The sequence below is a fragment of the Ctenocephalides felis genome, unplaced genomic scaffold (assembly GCF_003426905.1).
Source record: "Ctenocephalides felis isolate EL2017-DRISC unplaced genomic scaffold, ASM342690v1 CF-g0.4_SCAFFOLD_03572, whole genome shotgun sequence".
Lineage (NCBI taxonomy): Eukaryota > Metazoa > Arthropoda > Insecta > Siphonaptera > Pulicidae > Ctenocephalides > Ctenocephalides felis.
The window spans coordinates 23,142,315-23,159,902 of NW_020539726.1; the positions used below are offsets into that span (position 1 = coordinate 23,142,315).

The window sequence follows — 17,588 nt, forward strand, 5'->3', positions numbered from 1 at the left end:
TTCTATCTCATCTTATGGCCGAGATATCATTGAAAATATGTGAAAGTGGCCCCTTTTTTCAAACTCACTTTTAGACGTAACCATAAAAGATATCGAAAAAAAATTTACGTGGTTCTATTCATATTGGCTTAGGCCACATTATGTAGAACAATCGATGCCAAATAATCAATTATTATTAGCTGAAAAAGATAAAATAATTTTTCAATTGATGTTTTCCGGTAGTGCGTTTAGTTGGACCACCTTCTAATTAGCTTTATTCGAAAGATTATTGTTTTTTCTTTTAGTACTGAAAATATTGTTCAAATCAATTTGGTGGAACACATTGGAAAATTGAAAAAACCGGAGCTAATACACCCGCGCGTAACGCTAATATACCCTGCAATTGCATAGAGTTCGTTCGAACGCAAAGCTGTGCGCGATGCGCCCGAAACGATTTCTAAGAAATTCTGAACTTTCATTTCTGAATCTGAAATACAATTTCATTTATTTATCACTGTGAGTAATTTAATTAAACTAATAAAAGTATTTTAATTATAATATTAGACATAAAAATTTATTGGTGTTCTTTTAATATTTACAAGTGTATCATATGATTTACACAAATACTTCGGTATGCTAAATAAATAAATAATCAATCAATTAAAATTATATTTTGTTATTTTAATCGTCATCACTGTCGTGGTTAATAGCAACCGAAGTTTCCTCTATTATAAAAATTTTCGATAGTATTTCTGATGGACGTATAATACGTGATAAATACCTCGCAAATGACATATAATATATAATAGCCGCAATATGTGAACAGCAACCAACAGTCCTCAATCCATTGGGACAACTACAGCAATACCTTAAAATACTTCGATAGTTGGTGCCAAGCGGAGTATATTCAATATAAACATTATATTTTTTCCTATTTATATGCCGTGATTGGACATCAATTCTAATTATATTCCTATGTTCTTTTACGTAATATAACTTCGGCTGATTTTGGTCAGACAGCATTTCAGCCAGGTAAGATATTGCTTGTGATAACTGGTATGACCCTGTGAATAATATTTTAAGTTCTCGTTCATTCAAATGTGGAAAATCTAATAACTGATCTGGCTGAAGAAGTTGAAGTGTTGTTGCTCGTCTGGTCCATCGATTTTCAATAACTTCATCATGTAAGGTGTTGGGTATAGTCCGTTCATTCATATAGTTGATCACTTCATCAGCTAAATCTCCATCCGATGATAATCGTTTTCCATACTTATGTAAAAACCCTACAATTTTACATAATGTTCGGACTTTAGGCAATAATTTATTATTTAGTGTGTTGTGTAAAAGCCGATATCTTTGCGCAATATTACCATGTACAGCTTCAATAACCCATCGAAGTTTTGTAATTCTTCTGGATTCGTTCGCCTCTTCTGTTGTGAGTTGTTTTCTTCTACCCCTGCAGCATGGCATAAGAGGCACATATCCTGCTGATTTTATATCTGTTAAAGCATCACGAAAACCGCGATCTACCAATAGAATATCATCAGGTTGCAAAAAAGTTCTGATGCCATGCGCATCTTTTAATATAATTTTCATGATTGTGGCGTCATTTTGTGTTGCCAGGTATGGGCCTAAAAAGTCAACTATGAAACCATTTGTTGTACAAATTGTAAATGGTTTGCATAGTGGTACCCGTTTTTGGCCAGAAAATGACTTTCTTTGATATTCATTGTTTGTGCTCTTTTCGTGTCGTATATATGTACCATCACATATTAATGCCAGTTGCTCATTGGTTAATCCCAGAATTTTTTGTGCGTTGTATGATGTCTCCGATATTAATTGGGTTCTGGTAAAAGACTCTAATCCAAAATTTTGATCCAATATATCTTTTTCGAATCCAATTAAAATTTGTTTATAATAATGAGAGACTTGTCTCTTTGAAATATTAAAAACGCCGGCGATGACTTGATTAGAATTTCCCGTCTTTAATTTGAACAAAAAAATAACTAATGCTTGGAATATGTTTCGATTATTACTATTTTTCATTGATCTAAGCATTTTACTTATTTCTGCAATTACTTCTAGATTAAAACCTGTTAATATTTTTATTTGCTCAGACGATATAGATAAATTATCTATCTGCTTAAATAATGAAACACTTGTATCTGCCAAAGCGTTTAAAAATATTGATATTTCCTTCTGAGGGACGAGACTAGTGTTTGAATAAATACGTAACTGTCGTATATCTTCTTCATAAAAAATTTTTCCAAAAAAATGCTTATTGCATGCACGATTTCCAAGCGGTATATATATTCTGACTTTTACAAATGCGTGAATCCTGGCTTCTAGAGGAATTGTAATTAGGTCGGATTTATTACTGCAAATAGAACAATGTCTATGCGTCGATGCAACTCGATTGAGACAAAGATCCACGGATAAATCAGTTTTCGGAGGTATATTACATTCATATTCACTGCAAGAATCACTAACACATTTGTTTTCAGTACTACTATGCGATAAATCATTAATATTGTCTGTGCTTGCTTCTCCTCTATAAGGAATTAGTCTACAAGTGGAACACAAAACATCACCAATTTTAATTATTTTTCCTATTGAACTACTATACAACTGTTCATCATCCTCGGTTAGAATGATTTTCGTTCTATTACGCATTTTGAATAAATATTTATCACAGTTTTTGCAAGTTTTAGACATTATTAGTTCTACTATGTTAACTAAATCTTAACTAACTAAATCACTAAATCAACTAAATCACTAAATATATTTTATATATATATACACTGAAATTAAATTAAATTAAATTGTCACTATACTAAATAAACCACATAAAAATTGTCACTATACTAAATAAGCCACATAAAAAATACAAACATAAAAATAATGTAATTTTTTAAATGAATTAACTAAAAAGTTTTATGTTATGAAAATGATTATTAGAATACTTTCAGTATTAATTTTTGTAAATTCCTGAAGTACTATATAGAAAGTTTCCGCATCAAATGGCGAATAATTTTTGAAAAATTTTAAATAACAAAAAGCAAAGAATTTCAGATTACCATTTGTCATATTTCTTTTTGTATTGTAGTATTGAGTAGTACTGATAAAGATAGGCCACAATAAGGGCTTTATAATTACAATGTTGCAATTATCATTCAAAAAAAGAAATGTTTCTTGGGTTTGTTGAAATTACAATGTTTCATTATATCATTATTTCATATGAATACATATAACTATATAATAAATATTGTCACATTCAGAATTTCTTAGAAATCGTTTCGGGCGCATCGCGCACAGCTTTGCGTTCGAACGAACTCTATGCAATTGCAGGGTATATTAGCGTTACGCGCGGGTGTATTAGCTCCGGTTTTTTCAATTTTCCAATGTGTTCCACCAAATTGATTTGAACAATATTTTCAGTACTAAAAGAAAAAACAATAATCTTTCGAATAAAGCTAATTAGAAGGTGGTCCAACTAAACGCACTACCGGAAAACATCAATTGAAAAATTATTTTATCTTTTTCAGCTAATAATAATTGATTATTTGGCATCGATTGTTCTACATAATGTGGCCTAAGCCAATATGAATAGAACCACGTAAATTTTTTTTCGATATCTTTTATGGTTACGTCTAAAAGTGAGTTTGAAAAAAGGGGCCACTTTCACATATTTTCAATGATATCTCGGCCATAAGATGAGATAGAAAGTTGAAAATTGGTATATCGGTTTTTATCATTTAGACCTATAAAATGGCGTATAAATTATTTAAATACCAGGGTGGGGCCGATTCTATATGGCAATGCGCCCATACCCTTTACACAAAATTGAAAAATGCTCCCGCATAGTCACAGTCTGAAAGCATTTGCAATAATTCTGGCGACTTTCACTTATACTGTGCTCAGTTTGGCGGCATTTTCACATTTTTCAATAATTTTCACAAAATTGGAAAAGTGCTCCAGTACACAAACAGTCTAAACGCACTTGCGTAAACATTTCTACCAGAGTGGCGCTTAGACGTGCTTAGCTTGGGTGATTTTTTGAGTTTTTAGCCAAAATTACAAAAAAATTTTTTGAAAAAAAAATTAGAAACAAAAAATTTTTTTTCCAAAATCAATTGTTTTGTTTGAAAAAAAGCAGAAAGTTCTTTGAATCATTTAAATCGGACGCTTAGTTCTCTCAAAAACAGCCATTTTTTTTAAATTTAGCTCTGTAACTCCAAAACCTCTGGGCCTACCTTTGCCAAAAAAACTAATCAGCCACATCTCCCTATCAATAGGAATCGAATGTTTTTTAAACCATTCAAATCGGTTGATCCGTTCTCTCAAAATTCGCTTTCTATTTTTTGCACTCTTTGCTCCATATCTCCGTAACGGCTGGACCTGCCTTTGCCAAAAAACTAATCAGCACATCTCCTATCAATAGGAATCGAATGTTTTTTAAACCATTCAAATCGGTTGATCCGTGCGCCAGCCGAAAACGTGGACGAAAAAAAAACGCGGGACATACAAAAACACACACACACACACACCACACACACCACACACATCCATTTTTTCTGAGGTATGCCAAAATGTTCAGAAACCTTCAAAACGTCGAGAAATGTTAAAATTTTTGATTTCGATTTTTGGACGATTACTATAACTACCCTACGGGAAGTTAATTACAAAAAGTTAATTAAGTTGAAAAAAGCAATTTAAAGAAGATAAGTTCAATACATAGTTATTCCAACTTTGCTGATGATGTTTTTGACAAAATACCAGATCAAGTTTGTATAAAATGTGATCTTTGCAAAAAATATACCCATGAAATTTATATTTTGTCTGTTTTTGTCAAAAACTAACCAGGATGTTCCCTCGTCAATAGCAATCGAATGTTTTTTTTTTTAACCATTCAAGTTGGTCAATTCGTACGCCCGAAATCGTCGACGAAAAATTGTCTCCACACGTACACATACATCCATTTGTTTCAGAAACTTCTGAAACGTTAAGATAAGCAAAATTTTTATTTTAGATTTTTGGCTCATTACTATAACTTATACTACGGGAAGTTAATAAAGCTCAGTTAATGGTCATTATGGTTATAGAAGGCCTCAATTATTTTAGGAGGCAATTCTTGGATAAAATAGATATGTTATGGTAATAAAAAAATATTTACATATAATGTATATATTTATATTCAAGTTAATTATTAACTTCTCGAAGAATAAGTTAATTTTTGCAAATTAAAAACGATTTACTAATTTTCTAAGTCTCAAGTCATTATGAATCATATGAGACTAAATTTGGTAAAAATATGTGTGTGTGTTAGATCGGGACGACCAGCCGACCCTTTTCTTTGTAATTAGCAGTAAATTAGCAGTGACTGACAATTTGGTTGAAATTTTGCATAACGATGAAGTTTTAAAGGCCTATGATAAACGGTTGAATTATATGAGTTCACTATAGTTTGAAGTTTTTTCTCGTGCTTAAGCGAATCTAATAAAATCCTATGCCGAAGCAAATGTATGTTTTATGGTGTTTGGTAGGTAGCTACTGGTTACAGTTGACGTCCACACTTAAATAAAGTACATTTTTATTAAAAGTTAAAATGGATAATAAAAATATGCTTAACAAATTAATTTTTTTATATAATAACATATATAAAGTATGTTTTAAAGATATCAATTGAAAATTGTTTTTTGATAAAAGCGAAATCTTTATTTTCAAAATAGTCGAATATTTTATCTAAATAGCTAATACTAATTTTTATTGATTGCGTCGATTATTTATACATATCGGGAAGTTAGCTTCTTACAACTAGATTTAGTTTTTTTAATTGTATAAATTTAAAATTTTATATTTTAACTGTAAGTAAGAGTTAATATTTTCAATGTCTAACCGATGCTACTATTACCAGTTAAAATTTTCCATAGAAAATATGAGAGAAAGATTACTTGAGAAAAATTGTCGTGTTCTTGGAAGAAAACGTGCAAAAGTATATTTCTAAGCTCTTTATTTACGTGCGCTTAGAGAACGATATTGCGTAGAGAAATAACATTCACCAAAAGTTCTGTAATTCCAGCACAATAATGTCACGGATGTGCTCGAAATATTGTAACTCTGATTTATTGCACAAGTTAGCATGCACAGAATATTCACCATATATAGCACACTGAAACACTTCTCGAATTAGGATAGTCCTTATGACTTTTGATAAAATCAAGATTTTTGATGTATGCCAACTTTTAATGCTATACAGTAATTAGTGTGCGAAAATAATGTATAAAGTAGAAAAAATATGTTAATAAGATACAGTGGGGTCGGCAATACCGTATAATTGGGACCGATTCTGCCGCATGACAGAAAAATGTTATGACAAGGCCATGTTATGAAGAACTTTCCATACTAACATAAGTATTGACAAAGGCAAAGTAGTTGGTGTGCAGTCAGGCGTATTTCTCAGGTTGTCAGATAGAAAAACCTAACCTAGAAACCGCACACATGTCGAAAACGATCTTATATAGCAAGGTGTGTCTGATACAGCTTCATAACATACGAGTGACGTTGCAGTTTATGTACAAACGCCTGAATGCACAGCAAATACATAATATTTTGACAGTATTCAGTATGATTCAGTAGCATAAAGTTTGGAAGTTGGAGCGTAACATGACCTTGCCATAACATTTTTCTGTTATGCGGCAGAATCGATCACAAAGGCTAATGTTATGGGATGGCAAGGCTATGTTACGTAGCGTTTTGTATATAAATTGGTACTAAAAACTATTAAAATGCTGTATCTTTGTGTGCAGCCTTGTCAAAACATTGATCTATTTTACGGCTGAATCGGCCCATAAATCTTTGCAAATTTTAAACACCTATTGATATAAGCATATTTAGATTAGTTTAGAGTATTTCCTAAATTCTTTAGCAAAAGAATTCCCATCATTTTGAACTGATAGAAAAATCTATTATTTAGTGTCACTAGATTATTAGAGCATTTTTTGAATAAAATACTTAAGAGTTACTTGAGAAGTTAAAGTCGTTTCCTTGTACCATGAAAGTGATCATTGAAAATATTAGCACGGAATAAGCACGCTTTTCGAAAAAAACTTCATACTCTGTACGAATGCATTGGTTATATAACCATGTAGAGAAATTGTATATTCTTTGATCCAGCATTTTATTAAGATATTCCAAAATGGTGAAAAACTTTTGAAACATGATAATAAAAAAAATCGTTTTAGATTTTTTGAGAGTTATACAACTTACCTTTTGGAAGTCCTTTAATAAAAAGGCTATAAAAATCATAAAAATCTCAGTCACATGATTGCACATAATAGAAAAATATAGTTTCAAATATTAATTTACTTTTTTCTGTCTAAATATAGAATCAAGTTGAGTATATGCTTCAAATACCGTGTTTACAATTTATTGCGCAACTTTGCATATGAATGCCATTCTGCAGATATTGCCTCGCGAAATTGTCACCGTAACGTACGTCTCGAGTTTTATTGTGGAATAGTTTTATTTCTCTATTTGACAGTATATATTACAACAATGGGTTTCAATAGAGTCGAAGTCGAAGCAACAGATGCGCAAAAGCTATTGCTTTTCCGTTCTTTATTATGGAATGGTTCTAGGAAATTATTAATTTCACCATCTATCTATCGTGGCATAAGGTCAGAGTCGATATATATTTTTCTTTCCAGAAGTTATAAAATTATAAAATTTTATTTTTATGTTAATGCATTAAATTTTATTTAATGCAGATGCGTTAAGAGGGGAGGCTGCTTTAGAGGCTTCAAAAAAATCCTTTTTTTGAGGAATTTTTAGGGAAGGAAATCAATGTTTAATTGAAACGAAACTTTCAGATCTTTTTGTTATATATTTCAACATTCTTTTCAAATTTTTTTCGTTTGAAGATATGTCATAACATGCCGGGTTCAAGCACTTTACCGAGACGCCACGAGTGGTCATGCGTTGTTTGGCGGGAAAGATGCAGATCACAATTTCCATACGAAACAAAAAAAAAACAAAACAAATTTATATTTTCAATGGTATAGATTCTAGTTGAACCTAAAAAATCCAGAAAAATTCACCAATTTTTTGTAACTTAAAAAAAATCATGTTTGTTTTATAAAATTTCTCTTTAGATTGTTCATAAAGTAGGTTAATTTTAACTTTTTTTAAGATTTTGTAGGTTCAATTAAAATAGAATTTAATCCTGAGCATATTCAATTTTGTCTCGTGCTGATAGGACGTTTAGCTTTTTTTCTATTTTTTCACTAATTAGGAAGAATCAAATAAATGAAAAACCGAGAAATCGCGTGTCGAAGTTTTCGATCTGCTCGTATACCTGGTTGACGCTTGTTTACTATTTCTTTTGTAACTCCGAAAATAATATGAATTTATATCTGAAATTCTAGGGATATATTCTTGGCTAGTTTTGGAAGACATATTCGTAAAAAAATTTTTTTGAGCCTCTAAAGCAGGCTATCCCCTTAAATAATCGATTCTGCCATAAAATAGATCAATGTTATGGCAAGGCTATGTTACGTAGCGTTTCTTATATAAATGGTACTAAAAACAGTCAAAATGCTATGTTTATCTTTTGTACCGGTATACCTGTGTACCTGTATACCAATAATTTTTTGTATATAAATCAATAATAGTGAATTTTAAAGATCGCCTTTGATCAAATCACAAAGACCGCTTGACTTGCCGTTGCAGGGGTAATCAATTCGACATTTTGTCAATATAAGAAAAATCTTTTTGAATCATTCTAAACGAATGCTCAATATTTTCAAAAACTGTAATTCTTAGAACTTTCTGCTCCGTATCTTCCAAACGGCTGGACCAGTCTTTGCTAAAAACTAATTAGCACATCTCCTTATTGATCCAATGCAATACCGGTATACCGGTATGCAATACCGATAAATAATTTTAGTACCGGTATTTCGGTATTTTCTCTTTTAAATCTGATAATACCAGTAAAATACCGGTATTTTTATTATCTTGGGCAAATGTAAACAAAATTGATAGTTACTTGTACAAAAATAAAAAATTATATGTACAACTATACACTACCCTGCAAAAGTTTGGGCCCACTGAGGAAAATGTTTTTCTATATTAATACGTACATTAAAGTGTTGAGGAGAACGATAAATAAAGTGATGAATAACAAAGACAACGATTTTCCTAATTGAGCCCAAACTTTTTTAGGATGGTGTATTTGTACAACGAATTAATAAAAAACAATAAGTTTATTTTTGTAATAATGATATACCAAAATTTTATCCGATTCAATTAACTAAACATCAGTATCAAGTATATTGAGTACTATTCACTAAAATCAAACGTATGAGGAAGAAAGACCAAAAACTCATTAAAGTTCATATGACATCATTATAATGAATTGTATTGCCTATATCCGATGCATTAAATCAGCATTACTTCCAATATTTTGAAGACTTTAAAACGGTCATTTTTCTATGATAATTTAAGATTTGCCGATGACTCGGGTGGTATACCGGTATTGCATTCCCTTAGACCAACTGAAATCGAATGTTACTTGAGTTCTTCAAATTAATTTCAGAGCGCCTGAAATTATGGACGAAAAATTGTATCCACACAAATCACACGCCCTCTTTTTCTATAGTATGCCAAAATGTTCAGGTCTTGAAATGTAAAGATTTGCAAAAAATATCATTTTCGATTTTTAGACGATTATTATAACTGGAGGAAGTTATAAGATTACATAAGAAAACTCGATGTAATTATATATTGTATATTTAAACTTGTAGATTTTATTCGAAATAATACCATCTTGCGACAAGTGTACTATCACAGCTCCTCGACATTCTCAGTACTGTTTTACATTTCCCTTTGATGTATCCGTGTCCGTTTGTAACTGACATCTTAATTACGTTGCGCTAATTAACAAGAACTATTTATAATGTTCATAATGAATAATATGATTTGAAAGCTCTCTGCCTTATACTTTTAATGAATACTGAACATTAAATATATAAACTTTTTGTTCTTTGTATTAAAAATTCACAAATGGCGCAGCTGTGCAACTTCGCGTAATTAAATTGCCCGCAAATTCTCCATCGGCCTGAATAAAAATGAGACTGAGAAAATCATTAAACAAAGAATTTTATCAGAAGTTTTCATTCTATCTAAGTTTTTATGTATTGACAAATGTTTTACGGGATCTAAGTTTTTATGAATAACAAATGTTTTACAGTTCGGATCGAAACTTTTGTAAAATAGCAATGTAGAGAACAATTTCGTTTCACTAGTTTTATATTCCTTTTCCCAAGATCGATTGTGAGGCAAGGTCGTAAAACGCTTTTAAATTTTATTTGAGAAATAATTTAAGAAAAGCAATTCTGCAATAGAATCCATACAATATGACTTCTAACATGAATATTTTTTTAAAATTAATATTGTTTGGTTGACTTGGTAATGGTTTTGAACTTACCGAAGGAGAAGTTTATGTCTTTCCCAAAAAATGTGACATGCTATTTATTCTGAATCATTTGATACCAAATTTGGATAACGCATCTCTGGTATTTGTCAGCTAAAAATTTGACTTTTTGTCAAACTTGTCGACTTTTTGTTTAACTGTTCAAAAAATATTAGTTGGAACTATGGTGCTGGTTTAGTAAAATTCAGCAAAGAAACATTTTTCGTAATACATTTTTGAAAGAAAATTTGATGATGTTTTTTAACTATAATATTATAAAATGAATTAATTATAAAAATTCATTGAATTTTGGAATAATGGTCTATGTCAAAATTTCACACTTCTATCATCACAATTTTTAAAGATGCTAAATCTTAATTCGTATTGATTATGTAAATTGCTCGGGTAAAATTTGGAAATTGCTTTAAGGCAAAATGCAAATGGTAATACATTTTATACAAACAAATAATAATATTTTTTTCATTGGGTAGATATTTATGCTCATCTGAAAAAAGAGTGCGCGTAAGGTTCACACGCGATTGAAGTAAAGTTTATTAGCTATCGTACAAGATGGCATTTAAGTAAAAATAAATACATCAAAACAATTTTTAATATTGTTTAATAGTAATATGGTAACACTCGTGATGCACACATTTATTAGTGTCAACCATTACACACATTTATATAATGATTAATTATAAATTATTTATTTATAATAGCATTAAAAATATGTATAATATTTAAAAACAATAATAATCATACTTTAAATATAGACATGATCGGTTTGTAATTGTAATTGTAATTTTGATTTGGAAATGAATCTTTATTAGAGAAATGAAGTAATTTCTGATTAATAAATTCTATAATATTCGTCCACACAGTGGATTATATTAAACAACGACTAAACAAATATTGTTTTCGCAACTTCACTCATCATGTAATTGTGTTTGAAGAACTTCATGTAATTAAAATTAACATACATTCATTGACAATTGGGTAAAATATTCTGATTCTGGCATTTTTCATTAAATCAAGATTTGTACTACGATATAACTTTAAAGTGTTTATTTATATATGCCGATTTCCTTGTTGATATCGGTACGCATACTACGACAGAAATCTATTCGCATACACGATGACTAATCACAATCGACCCGTATAGAAATGATGTCATCGAGTGCGAATAACGAACAGTTCGTGCGTAACGGACTTCCGTTGCATTTGTGCGGATTTACACCCTAGTCGCGCCTAAAGAAGTTTTACTTTAAAATTATATGTTTACTTTGGCTTACTTTTTTATATAAATGAAAATTGCTATTTCTTGAATTATAATATTCTACTTATAAATTTTCATCAAAAGTACTTGATTTGAAATTGTAATGTATAAAAACACCAATATTTCTCTCACAATTAGTTTATATATTGCTATGCAAAACAGACATTTTGTATTTCTATATAATATATAAAAGATTGAATCCAAAATATGATCATATAGCATTAATTTTAATACCTTTCAATTTTATCAGCGTCTTTGGAAGTATGTTTGAGTAAAATTTGATTTATCCTTTATCTGTTTTATAAATCATAAAAAATTATCTTTTCTTTGAAAGATACATTTTCGGAGTTTGTAAAAGAATCCATAATGATATTTACCCAGCGTAATGTTCTTTCGGAGGCGGCGGCTCATGTGTCCCACAGATGACATATTGCGAAATGTGAAAAATCACATGAGAAAATGAGATTTGCTCGCAGGAACGAGTTTTTCATATAACACGATATATATTTCATATTAATAACAACGGGCCTCTCATATGTGAAAAATTTACATTTCACCGCTGTATTTCCGACATGTTATAGATGTACTTGTTATATGACTCTGGAAGGTATTTGCATATAAATCTAATAATGTTTGTTGGCTGATAGTTTTTTTTGTGAGAAATGTACATATATACATACAATATATTCATGTTTTTCAATATCAATCGTGCACTGTGTATATCAAATAACTTAAATCGAATGAAAAGAAATATTTAGTTACTTAAAATTATTCATGTGCCGACATTCTAGAACAATAATACAATAATTCCCAATGTGGGCGCACTCCCCACAAAAGGGCAATTTTGTGAAAAAATGACACCACTTTAACTTATACGCTTTGAATGATTTGAATATAATGTTAGATATTTTAATAAAAGAAAGAATATTTATAAATTAAATTATAAAATAATTGTAGGTGTTAAAAAATACAATTAACCACAAAATAAATATGATTAATCTTAAGAATGGATATGAATTATGTTCTCAATGACTCCCTTATTATACTTATACTTATTATCCCTTATTATATTATACTTGTACAAAGTATAGACTAGCTGTATATAGTAGAGTTCTGTATATAATAAGAAATCAATTCAAGTCTAGGAAATGTCAAAAAATCTCGAGAAATCATAAAATAAGCAGGTCATATTTTCTGAACTATTTCTTCGAAGAGTTAGGAAAAAGAAATGGTTGAAAATAAACGATTGATTAAATGTGGAAAAATAAGTAATCAAATTAATTTATATTCCAATTTTTATAACATGTTTCACTTATGATCACATTTTAAAAGTGATTCTCAAGGGTCTGGCTTTTCTTTTTCAAAACATAAACATTTTTAAAGGTATAAAATTTTATATGAGAAACACTTGTAAATGAGAATCTCATTACAAATATGAAAGTGAATAGTAGCGAAGAGTGAATTTAATTACGAAATCATAAATAGATTTGAAAAATGTTTATTTCAGGGCAGTCTAATGTCAAGCAGTAGTGAAATCAGTTTTAACCTTGAATTATAGATGGCAAATTGTATGTATCCAACTACAAACAGCCCTTATTCGGCATACTGCAATAAATCATAAATTCATAAAGATATTGGAATAATAAAAATTTATCATACAGAAATAGGACAACTGCTATAAAACCAACGTAGTTCACATTAGGTCAAATCAATCACAACAGTTAATAGAAATCTTAAGTTTCGATCGTTGTGTAAATGATTAACAAATATGCGTCAGGACAGCACGAGATTATTTTTGCTGTTAAACCAATCTAATTCTAATTTATCAAGAGTTTAGTAGTTAATATTACATAAGAAGACATTTAAAATTTTAAATATTTTTTGAAGGTTTCAATGGTGTAGGTAATTGTCGACTAGAGTTGCTAAAGTCCAAAAATTATGTTACACATCTCTGAGATTTTAAAGATTCTCTTAATTTGAAAATTTCTTTTTATTCTTTGTTTTAAAAAAATGTTCCAGACAAAATATTTTGTAATAATTTTACTACTATTTGTAATACTTTTATGTTCTGATTAAGCAAAATACGTAGACACACTTTTTAATAAGGAAAATTATTCTGATTAAACTATTTTTTTTTAACTTCCCGTAGGGTAAGTTATAGTAATCACAAAAAAATCGAAAATGAAAATTTTTATATATCTTTACGTTTCAGAGGTTTCTGAATATTTTGGCATACCTTAGAAAAAATGGATGTATGTGTGTGTGCGTGTGTGCGTGTGTGCGTATGTGTATGTGTGTTCGGATACACATTTTCGTCGATGATTTTGGGAACACGGATGAAGCGATTTAAATAATTCAAAAAACATTCGATTCGTATTGATAAGGAGTCGTGCAAATAACATTCAATTTATAATGATTGGAAAAGGTGGTGGTTAGTTTTTGGCAAAGGCGAAATCCAGATATTTCGAAGATACGGGGCTAAATGTGCAAAAAATGGCAGTTTTTGAAAGAACTATGCATTCGATTTCAATTATTCAATGATCTTTTTGCTTGCGTGGAAACAATTGGTTTTGAAAAAAAAAAAATTTTAATTTTTTTTTTTATATCGAAGATAATTCAGATTTTAATTTTAATTCTTGCTATAGTTCACCTATATACCTTAATAAAACAATTTTAACTTTGCAATTCAGTTTATATAATTTTTCTAAATATTAGACAATGTTATTATAGTATTTACAGTAATCTATTTCAAAACATTTAATATTCCTTGAACATTTCGTTACGGTACAGAAATTGCCAGCAATTTGCTTCAAGGCACGATGCCATACACCACTAGTTTGGGTTTTATTTTAGTAAGTCCATTTATTCAGAGAGCATCTTTTTATGATACAATTTGCTTCTTTTAAATTATGTCTCTCTTTATTCGACAGATTTTATTAAATTTCAGCAAAAAATCAAATCTTGAAAAAACCTAAATAATTTTTTTTTCTTATAAATTACAATCTGTCTAAATAGAAAGACAATGAGTAATTAGTTTGACAAATAACATATTAAATTTTAAAAGGAAAACCTAGTGTTTCACCTTTTATTAGTGTACTAAATTATATTTTAATTTTGGTATAATAAAGAAAAAAAAGAAACTCAAATATACGTACAATTATAAACAAAGTACATTACACAGACTACATACACACACCATATTTTAAATAATATGGTAGAACAACTTATTACTGATTAATATGTTAGATCTATTAATTGTATTCTTTTTAATCTTATATTATGTGTGGTAAATAAAGTAAAATATTGGTGCAATTAAGTTTTAATACTATATGACGTTATCTAGATATACTTCACACATTTTGTTTTATATTTATTTTTAATCTAACTAGCCATTCTCCTAAACTTGTTAATTTTCCTTGCTATAAGATTTAATCTAATGCTTGTGCGCTCATGTATGCATTTTATGAGTCCTCGGATGATATATAGTGTTTACGTGCATATATTGTAGTTTGCGATATTCCGTGCAGATAATTCCAGCGCCACAAAACTGTTGCTGCTTTTATTAGCGAATAAATTACATCATATCAGCACGGCAACAGCGAAAATCTTTAGCTGTAGTAAAGTGAAATCTTCAATTCCGACTATAATACTTTGAGCTACCAAGGGAAACTTTTGTTCAGTTAAAACACTCTTCAATTATTCTCTGTAATTGAATATTCTATGTATCTAGTTTACAGAAACTTTGAACTTTATTTCCATTTAGCTTTTAATAATAACTTCAAAGTATTTGCATTCGCAATTTGTTTGAACATAAGTTAAGTAATAATTCTGCCGTAAATTAAAATTATTTATTAGAGTAAATATACAGCAGGAATGCTGTGGAATTTATATTACAAATTCATTTTCTAGTTAACAAACTGTAACATAGAAATGAAATATCTTCCATATAAACCATTTTTTTAAATATGTATATTTTTAATTATAAAGGTTATTAAAAATATTCTTATTTTTCAATATCGCCATTATTAACTCCCCAAAAGAGAAGTTGTTTTCATCAAAAAGTCCGATTCGCACATTTTTTTCTCGACGTTCCAAGCCATTCTGAATCGAATGAGACCAAATTTGGAAAAAGTATGTGTGATGTCTGAACAGATTTTTTGCCGTCAATCGACGTTTTCTCAAAAACGGCTGGACCCATTTCAAACATTTAGAAGCCATTCGATGTATCTCGATGAGAACTATTGTTTGTCAGTTTTGTGCGACGATTGGCCAAGCCGTTTCTTTATAAATAGCAGAAATGTAAAAAAATGTCCATGTTTTAGCCCGCAATTCTAAATCGATTTGAAAGTTCAATAACGGTTCAAAAGATATTGATCGGGAATCGACTTGATTAGTTTTTGGTAGACGACCGGGCTGTTTTCCTGTAATGAAGTGTTAAATTTTTTTTTGACGGTCGATACCATAGTCCTATAGATCATACTAAAATATTACAGCTCTACAACAACTCGTTTAACTTCAAAAACTCGTCAAAGTTTGCAAAAATCAGTATCGTTTTTTAGCATTTATCAAAATTAAACCTTTCATCGACGTTTGCTCTGGATCGATTTCAGAAATTTAAAAGCATTTGATGTATCTCAATGAGGACTATCGTTTGTCAGTTTTGTGCGACGATCTGCCAAGCCCTTTCTTTGTAATTTGGAAAAGAGTTAAACTTTTCGTCCACATTTAAGCTCATACTACCGAATCGATTTTAAAAAATCAAAAACTGTTCGAAAGATATTAATTTGGATTGATACTTATTAGTTTTAAGTGAAAATTTACCGAGCCGTTCATTTGTAATTAACTGTTGAAAAAAAATGTAACCGATTTTATGAAACTTTTTTTGGCAAAATATATCGTGGTCTTATAAAACTTACTGAAATATTACGGCCGTATGACAAGTAGCTTAATTTTAAAAATTCATCAAAGTTTGAGAAAATGAGTAGTTTTTTATGTTTGTTAAAATTAAAATTAGACGATTTACTTCGTATACCGATAGAGTACTTTGTCTTAAACTTTTAGAGAAACTGGTTCAATTATAAAATTGTGGTTTTCGAAAATTTGCTTTTAAAAAACACTCCGAGTTAACGTATCCATTCGTTTTCAATTAGGTGTAATAAATCCACTCTAATCACTTTCCAATCATAAATCCACTTTATCACTCATAAATTAATTTATTTTTTATTGATTAAGTCGATTATTTACACATGTCGGGAAGTTAATGTATCTTGCCTCAATACCAATACAAGGCAAAATACCAATACCAACTAGTTCCATTTTTAACTTATCGAAAAAAATTGTTTTCGCTTGAAAATCGATTTGATAATTTTATGTTTCGTCGGAGTTTTAAATATTATGAATTAAAAGACTCCAAAATAGCCGAAAGTGTATGTGCGCCAAAATACGACCTTTTGTCTACGTTTTCTCAAAAATGACTACAAAAATTCAAAAAATTCAAGTCGTTTGATGATTCTCGATAAGGACTTGCGTTGATTAGTTTTGCAAATTGGCAGATATAAGTGCAAAAGTTTTTATACAAGTTTTAGGCAACTATCCTAAACCGATTTTGAAAATTTAAAAATTGTTCGAAAGATATTGTTTGAGACATGTGGTGATCAGTTTTTAGTAAGTATCAGCCGTTTCTTTATAATTAATTGTTGATCAATTTGTTCCGACTATTCCGATAGTCGTCTTAAGAAACATCCTAAACCAGGTTAGGCCTTCAAAAAATTATTTAATTATAAATTTGTGGAAAATAGTTATGTATATAAAAATATAAATTCCATTTGTATAAAAATTTATAAAATTTATTGATTATAAAAATTT

The 17,588-nt window shown here is 29.6% G+C and overlaps 1 protein-coding gene across 1 annotated transcript; it reads right to left on the reverse strand.

Annotated features, from left to right (window-relative positions):
- Positions 1–660: 660 nt before the first annotated feature.
- LOC113388231 lies at positions 661–2,652 on the reverse strand. The gene has a single exon (XM_026625630.1). The coding sequence runs from the start codon at positions 2,650–2,652 to the stop codon at positions 661–663; it is 1,992 nt and encodes a 663-aa protein (XP_026481415.1).
- Between the last annotated feature and the right edge of the window lie 14,936 nt (positions 2,653–17,588).

Excerpts from the sequence above, each read along its gene's own strand:
- LOC113388231 (XM_026625630.1), bottom strand. The coding sequence starts at position 2,652 with ATGCGTAATAGAACGAAAATCATTCTAACCGAGGATGATGAACAGTTG.